The sequence below is a fragment of the Tupaia chinensis genome, unplaced genomic scaffold, assembly GCF_000334495.1.
Source record: "Tupaia chinensis unplaced genomic scaffold, TupChi_1.0 Scaffold149831_1, whole genome shotgun sequence".
In the NCBI taxonomy this organism is placed as follows: domain Eukaryota; kingdom Metazoa; phylum Chordata; class Mammalia; order Scandentia; family Tupaiidae; genus Tupaia; species Tupaia belangeri.
This window is the reverse complement of record NW_006209676.1, coordinates 740,124-747,940: the sequence shown is the minus strand read 5'-3', so window position 1 is coordinate 747,940 and position 7,817 is coordinate 740,124. Positions and strand designations below refer to the sequence as shown.

General features: G+C 46.3%; 1 protein-coding gene and 1 pseudogene across 1 annotated transcript in view; one reads left to right on the top strand and one right to left on the bottom strand.

Moving 5' to 3' along the window:
• The window catches only part of LOC102502854 (TATA box-binding protein-associated factor RNA polymerase I subunit D pseudogene), a 7,354-nt pseudogene extending 1,832 nt beyond the window's left edge, over positions 1-5,522 (bottom strand).
• Positions 1-7,817, top strand: part of IL20RB (interleukin 20 receptor subunit beta) — a gene marked incomplete in the record, with an annotated part of 32,908 nt that overhangs the window by 4,170 nt on the left and 20,921 nt on the right. The window contains 1 exon segment of the mRNA XM_014585395.2: positions 6,152-6,278. Within this exon segment, the coding sequence (XP_014440881.1) occupies positions 6,152-6,278 (127 nt within the window).

Below are 7,817 nucleotides of genomic sequence, written 5' to 3'. Positions count from 1 at the left end.
TGCTATAGGACGCGTGCGCTTGGCAGAAAGACAGAGAGAGACAGAGAGACAGAAAGCGAGAAATCACCTCCCGGAGGGATGGCCATGCTGCAGTCCCTTCTCCTCCATTCTCCTCTCAGGATTTTGGCCATGCACGCACACATGCCCAGTGTGAGTTTAAGCCACCGGCTTTGGGACTTGAACCATGGTTAATTACATAAGAGTCCATGTAGCCATTACGCCATCTGCTGGTCCCCAGTTTTTAACATTTCTTCTGGATTGTGTAGGAGCTTGCAATGGATTCTGCGAAATCTAAGTAAACTTGTATTAGGAGAACACTGGACAAATGGGTAGAGTTGTTGCTCTCTTTCATAAAAAAAATCATTTCCCTTGCCTTGTCCCTGCCAAATAATCGTATGTATTAATAGTTCGGGAAACTGAAGCCTGCTACCCATGAGAATACCAACCGTGGCCATCACAATGGCCTTTTCTGAGCACGCACTGAGCTCGTGGTTAGCGGAAATGTTCTCTTGATTTCTTGCATCAATCTTGCAAGACAGGTGTTATATCCCTTTACTTGCGAGGAAGTGGAGACTCAGAGAGGTTCAGTCACTTGCCAAGTACGTACATCTAGTAAGGGGGATTGGGGCTTGACTCTGGGTTGGCTACTCTACAGCCTGCACTTCTCTGCAGAAGAAGCTGAGACTGAATAATCCAGAAACGGGGAGGAGGGACAGAGTAAATACAGAAGATGGTGCTGCATTTTCTGATGTATTTGCATTCAAGGTCTTTGGAATTAAAGGTGGTAGAAGAGGACCGAAATGAGAGGAGGCGACGTTAGATCCAGTGGGGGGGATCTAACGTCACTTCCAGGGAAGTCATGTGAAGATTTCTGCCTAGAAAGTTTGTCCCAGGGCTTTGTGGTGGGCAGCCTTTATGCTGGCCCCCTGCACTGACTCTATATTTTAGGAAAGAGATGTTCAACATAAACCCTAAATCACAAAATGGTCTAATCTAAAATAGATTAGAAGGGCTAGTCTATGGTCTAGTGGCAAAGGATCCCACACGGCCGACCACAGTTTGAATCCCAGCTCTGGCGACTTGGAAAACATGCTGGGCATGTGGGCATGTGTGCCCCAAATCTCAACAGGTTGCAGAAATGGAGGAGAAGGGATTGCAGTGTGAGTCTAACCCTCTGAGGGGTGCTTTTTTTTTTTTTGAGAGGTTTTTACTATAGGGCGTGTGCACTCACCAGACAGACAGAGAAAGACAGAGAGACAGAAAGCAAGAAATAGTCCCCCAGGGGGGATGGCCATGCCTCAATCCCTTCTCCTCCATTCTCCTCTCGGGATCTTGGGCACGCACACACACGTACCCGGTCCAGGACTCGAACCGCAGTTGACTATGTGGGAGTCCAGCGACATAGCCATTACGTTAACTGCTGGTCCAAGAGGGGTGCTTTCTCTATATACCTCTCTCTCTGTCTCTTTCAGGCAAGTGATGTGTCCTCTGGGACTTTGAAATAAAAAAAATAAATAAAATAAGATGGATAAGAGATTAGGAAAAAATAAGTCAAGCCTAGGCTAATTTCCCTAAAGGAACTGCTACTTGGCTCACGTATTTGATTTTCATTCATTTAGCACTTCTGAGCACTTGGGTTCTGGGCTGGGTGCTTAGTAGGGACACAAACAAAATAGAGACTTTGTCGTCAGAGAGTATAAAATTTTGCTGGGAAATACACTGACGTCTTTGGCATTTGGAGTTTAACATAGCTTTAACTATTTTCAGCCACCAGAAGTTAAGGTCAGATCAGTGGTTCCCAGTCTCAAATCTACATTGGGATCATCTTTTTAAAAGATAAATGCTAGAACTTGACAGCTAGAGATTCTGAATTAATCTAAGGTGCTGCTTGGGGACTGAGGTTTTTCAAAAAGGCCTCAGTGGGGCTCTATGGAGGAGGGGTTGATTCCCAGGCTGGTCAGGGCAAATACGAGATGGCACCTGGAACAGTAGCATCAGGCAGTGCTTAAAAAAAGTGAAACCCAGCATCCTGGGTTGGAGCCTGGAAGAGAAAAAAGACCTTAGTAGGAAAACTGGTGAAATCCAAATAAAGCCTGAAGTTTAATTACTAGTAATAAATCAGTGTTGGTTTCTGAGTTTTGACAAATGTGTCATGGTCACATAAAATGTTAGCATTGTGAGGAACTGGCTGAAGGGAACCCAAGAACCTTGTGTACTGTCTTTGAAATTGTTCTGTAAATCTATTCCAAAATAGATTGCAAATAAATTCCCAAAATAAAAAGCCCGTTAGGGCCAGCGAGGTGGTACAGTGATAGCATCCTGCTCAAGCAATGCTGGCTTCAGGATCCATATGGGAAATTGTGGGTTCGGTTCTCTGGTTGACCTGTACACACCAGGCATGCGCACTATGATCCTGCCTAGCTGGAAAGACCGGGGCAGGGATCATGGTGTGTGGGCTTGGCAAGAGTTGTTTTTCTTTCTTATGAAGGAAATAGATTTAAAAAACATTTTTTTGGGGAGAGGTTTTTGCTAAAGGGCATGTGTGCTCACCAGAAAGACAGAGACAGAGAGACAGAAAGTGAGAAATCACCCCAAGGGGGGATGGCCACACCACAATCCCTTCTCCTCCATTCTCCTCTTGGGATCTTGGGCACGCACACACACGCGCCCAGCATGAGTTTAAGCCACTGGGTCCGGGACTTGAACTGTGGTCGACTACGTGGAAGTCTAGTGACATAGCCATTACTAAGTACTGGTCTCATTTTGAAAAACTTTTTAAAAAAAGTTTAATAATAAAAATAACATGGTGCCAGCCAGTGGCATGGTGGTTAAGTTGGCTGAATCCCACATGGCCCACTGTCAAGTCACAGACCTAGGAGTTTGAAAAACATGCTGGACCTGAGTGTGCCCAAAAATCCCCACAGGAGGGAGAAATAGAGGAGAAGGGATTGTAGTATGGTTGTCCCACATCGGCAGTGCTTTCTCACTTTCCCTGTGTGTCTGTCTGTCTCTGGTGAGCACATATGCCTTCTAGCAAATTAAAAAAAAATAAAAAGGGCATAAAAAAAGAGGGTAGAGTGTATGAACAGGTCAAAAGGACTCAGGAGGTAACCTGAAAGAGTTACTAATAGCTAAAGCTGGAGTAATTAGAGTAATAACAATAGGGTTGGACTTTAGCATAGAATAAAATAAGTACCCATGACTTTATACTGAATAGATCAGTGAATGAATGGTGGGACAGTTCTTCCTTACTGAAGAATTAAATTAAATAAGAAATCGCTATTTAGAAAATCACAGCAGTATTTGTTGCAAGTAAAATCATTGCAAAACATATAATCAATACCTGTTCAAATGAATGAGGGTAGGGACCAGCAGGTGGCATGGTGGTTAAGGTGCTGGACACTCCCACATGGCCAACCACAGTTTGAGTCCCGGACCTGATGGCTTTATTTCTCACTTTCCCTCTCTTTCTCTGTGTCTCTCTCTGGTCAAACTAAAAAAATAAATGAATAAATAAATCAAATTAAATAAGTAATTCTTTAAAAAAATGAATGAGGGTAGACAGAACAGTTGCATAGTCTCTCAGTGTCTCCCTCAAGGTACTTATTAAATATAAAGGGGGAAATGGTAACTTTACAGTAGAGACATTGCCTAGCTTCTTTAAGGGGAAAGCATTCGGGCTTCCACCATTAAGTAGAATGTCAACTGAGATTTTTAAAGACGGTCTTTTATCAAGTTGAGAAACTGCCTGCTGTTCTTAACTTGAAGAAAAGCTTTTTTTTTTTTTTTTGGTAATGAATGTTTGGTTTTATAAATGGCTTTTTATGTCAATTGATAACAACTGTATGGTTTTTCTCTTGAGCTTGTTGATGTGCTGGATTATATTAATTGATTCTGGAATGCTGAACCTCTTTTGTCTACCTGGGCCAGATCCCAATTGGTTATGGTGTATAACTCTGTGGATACATTCTTGGATTTGAATTGCTAATATTATATTGAAGATTTTTGTGTCTAAGTTCATGAGATACATTGGTCTGTAGTTTCTTTTTAAAATAATTTAAAAAGTATATCGTCTTTCTCTGATTTTGGTATCAGGGTAGTAAATGACCCAGGATCAGGGTGTTTTATGGCCTCATAAAGTCAGTTGGAAAGTGCTCTTTCCTCTTCTGGTGTTCATTCTTCTTTAGATGTGTGATAGCCTTTTCCAGGGAAACCATCTGGGCCTGGAGATTCCATTTGTGAGAACTTTTAAATTATGTAATTAGACTAATTAACAAATGAATTATGGTAATATAAATGATATAATTAGGTCAATTAATTACGAAGCAGTAGCTTTATACTTATATAATTTGTATTCCCCAAAGCGCCAACTAGAGAAATAGAAATGCTTTTTATTTTACCAGAGGAGAATGTCAGAGAGGATCATTCCCTGCCCTCCTGGATGACCCTACCTCCACCTGCTTCTTCTCTCCATCCCTTGGGCGATTTCAAGACTAAGGGTGGGAAGGTCGGGAGGGGTCCCTTGCGGGTGTCCCAGGTGTTTCCTCATGGGGCAGGCAATGGGTGCTGAGGGAGATAGAGGAGAGCTACCAGGTCCTGTGTGAGAGAACACTTAGGAGAGCCAGGTGGGCCCCAGCAGCCCCCTCACCCCTTGTGGTCATGTGATAACAAACAGCAGCTGCCAACCTGGAGGCAGGCATAGAGATCAAAGTCCCTGCGAGGGCTGGCCCCTCCCCCATCCCACATGATGTTGTCATGTGGCTGTGACAACAAGGGGAGGCAGGTGTTGGCCATTGAAAGGGAAGCGTGTGAAAGGGGACAAGTGAAAGAGAGGAGTCCGCAAAGATCCAGGCTCAGCCCTGGGGTTTCATGTGAGGATCAAGGCCAGGCTTTGTGGCTGCCCACAGCTGTCCTGGGTACACATTCAGCTCCACAGGCTTCTTTTTTTTAAAATTATTATTATTATTTTTTAGATTTTGTTATAGGGCATGTGTACTTGCTGGAGACAGAGAGGGATGAGAGTGAGAAATCACCTCCTGGGGGATGGGTGGTCACACGGCAATCCCTTCTCCTCCATTCTCCTCTGGAGATTCTGGGCATGCACACACGCACTCAGCCTGTTTCTCAAGCTGCCAGGTCTGGGACCGAGCCACGAAGTTGGCCGTACAGGCCACCATGCCACCCACTGGCCCACGTAGGCTGCTTTCATTCTGTGCAAGCTATAGAGCCACCATGTGCACACTCTGGGACCGCACACACTTATGTGAACAGATGTTTGTGTCAGGCTGAAGGAGGGGCCTACAGTCTCTCTGGGGTGAACCCTCCTAGCTGACTCGGTGTCCCTCTGGACTGGGCTCTTGCCACAGGGACCTGAGCCTGCACTTCCCAGCAGGCAGCTGATGCTGCCTTTGATCTCGCTGGGCGACCCAAAGGCATGTTCTTGGTTGTGGTACCTGAGGGTGGCAATAGCAGGAGAGGAAGGTGGTAAGAAACTGGCAGGAGGGGGCCCGACCCAAAGGCATGTTCTTGGTTGTGGTACCAGAGGGTGGCAGTAGCAGGAGAGGAAGGTGGTAAGAAGCTGGCAGGAGGGGGCAGGCAAGTGGTATGGTGGTTAGAAGTATTGAACTCTCATGTAGCCGACCATGGTTTGAGTCCTGGACCTGGTGGCTTGCTTTCTCACTTTTCCTTTCTCTCTCTGGTCTAATTACAAAATAATAATAAAGTGAAATAAAATAATTCTTAAAAATATATTTTTTAAAAAAGGGAATTGGCAGGAGCCGGCATAGGTTTGCTATGAAGGGGTGGGAGTTTCAAGTCTACGCAACTTGCTTAAGGTCCGTTAAGGCCTGCATCCAAGTCAGTAATGTCCTCGGTTTCCTCATTTGTACAGTAAGACAGTTGTGCACAATCTAGCACTCGGCCTAGTCAGAACATGGTAAATGTTTGATTATGATCAGCCATTGTTATGAATTAATATTAATAGACCATTTCGTCACCAAAGGCAGAATTACAATGACAGCAAAAATTTGGCATTAGCGGAAGTATGATGAAATTAGAGTTGTTAATGGTTCATAAACATGTGAGGCCAGACGGGCTCTGTGGCATGCCCCCACTCGGAGCCTCCCCAGCAGCCTGTCTGTCTTGATCCCAGATGCAGTGGCTGTTCTGCCTGCCCCTCAGAACCTCTCTGTGTCCTCAACCAACATGAAGCACGTCTTGACGTGGAGCCCAGTGGTTGTGCCTGGTGAAACAGTACGTTACTCCGTTGAGTACCAGGGGTAAGTTCTTCTTCTTCTTTTTTTTTTTAATATTTTTTTTCTCCCTTAGATAGTACCTGGTTCCCAGAGGCACAGCCCTTCCTTCCTGGTTGAGGGCTTTGTGAGTCTGGGGATGGACTATCTTCAGCGACTACTCCCTGTCTGTGTGGGTACGTGGAGAGTGGGCTCAGAGAGGGAGATTGTTCTGTGGACTTGATGGCGGGCTAGCTGGGAACACTAAATTCATTAGGGTGGGGCTCTTTTCAACAGTGAGTCAACTGTCAAACGAGTTTGACTTTAACTTGAGATGGATAAATTGTTGGATCAGATCCTTTGGGGGTGAGAGAGACCTTAGTTTTCCTGACGTGAGCTTAACACCTAGGAGCCAAAACAAGTCCTAATGGTCAGGGGCCCTGGAGCCAGCTCATCTAGTTTCTCCAGGTGCCCAGGTGCTTGCAGCTGTTGAGAAGTGACAGGCACACGGAAGGCGCTCAGTATGTTCTATTAGTAGTGAATATAAACTTAATGCCTACTCGCGTGGGGACACAGTAGACAAGATTTTTCTGTTGGGTCATCTGGAAAGTCATGACACATTTTCGCATAGAAAAACAGGTCATGACTGTCCCAGCGACATAATATGCATGGGGAGCTCACACCTAGAGGAGACGGAGAGTAAATACATTAGGCCTGCACTGCGCAGCGTGATAGCCTCTAGCCCCAGGGGGCTATTAAAATTAAAATGAAATGATCTACTTCCCAGTCACCCTGGACTTCTGTGGTGAAGTGGCCCCGGGTTGGCTAGGGCCTGCCATATTGAATGACACCGAGATGGACGGTTTCATTGGTCACTGGACGTGCTATTGGGCAGCATGCTCTGGGCAGTTCAGGAAGCCGTCAGTGCTGGGTGTGGATAAAAGGCTGGTGTGCTGGGGAGTTGACTCTGCTGCTCCTTTGTAATAGGTGGTCAGGGAAGGCCTCCTCTAGGTGGTCAGGGAAGGCCTCTCTGAGGAGGTGATGTTTACAGCATGTCTGAGGGATGAGAGGACAGAGCAAACACCAGTTAAAAGTCCTAAGGCTTTTGCGTGGAGCTCAGCATTTTAGAGGTATGACCAGGTGACCAGCGTGGCAAGAGCACCATGCTTAGGGGCAGGGAGAGAGAAAAGGCCGGAGGGTCTTACAGGCCACGAGGAGTCAGTGCTCTATTCTCAGTGCTACAGATGCCGGTGAGAGGAATCACGGTCTGCTCAGCAATGAGTGGTCTGAAGAGCAGGTATGGAGGCGGAGCAGCCCCAGCAAGGCAAGGGATGACGGCAGCTGAGATCAGGCTGGTGACTGGAGCTGGAGAGACCTGGACAGACAGGCCGTGTGCCCAGGCTTCCCTGTCTGGTGATGAGAGGAGTAAGAACGGATGGTAGTGAGAGAGGAGAGTGGAGGAGCGAGCGTGGAGCAGGTGCTGCTTTCGCCCACCCAGAAGTAGAATGAAGGCAGTTTTTGTGACCATCGCTGGGCCCGGGCCGAAGGAGCTGGTGTGACGCTGGCCTCTTCTTGCCCTGGCCCGGG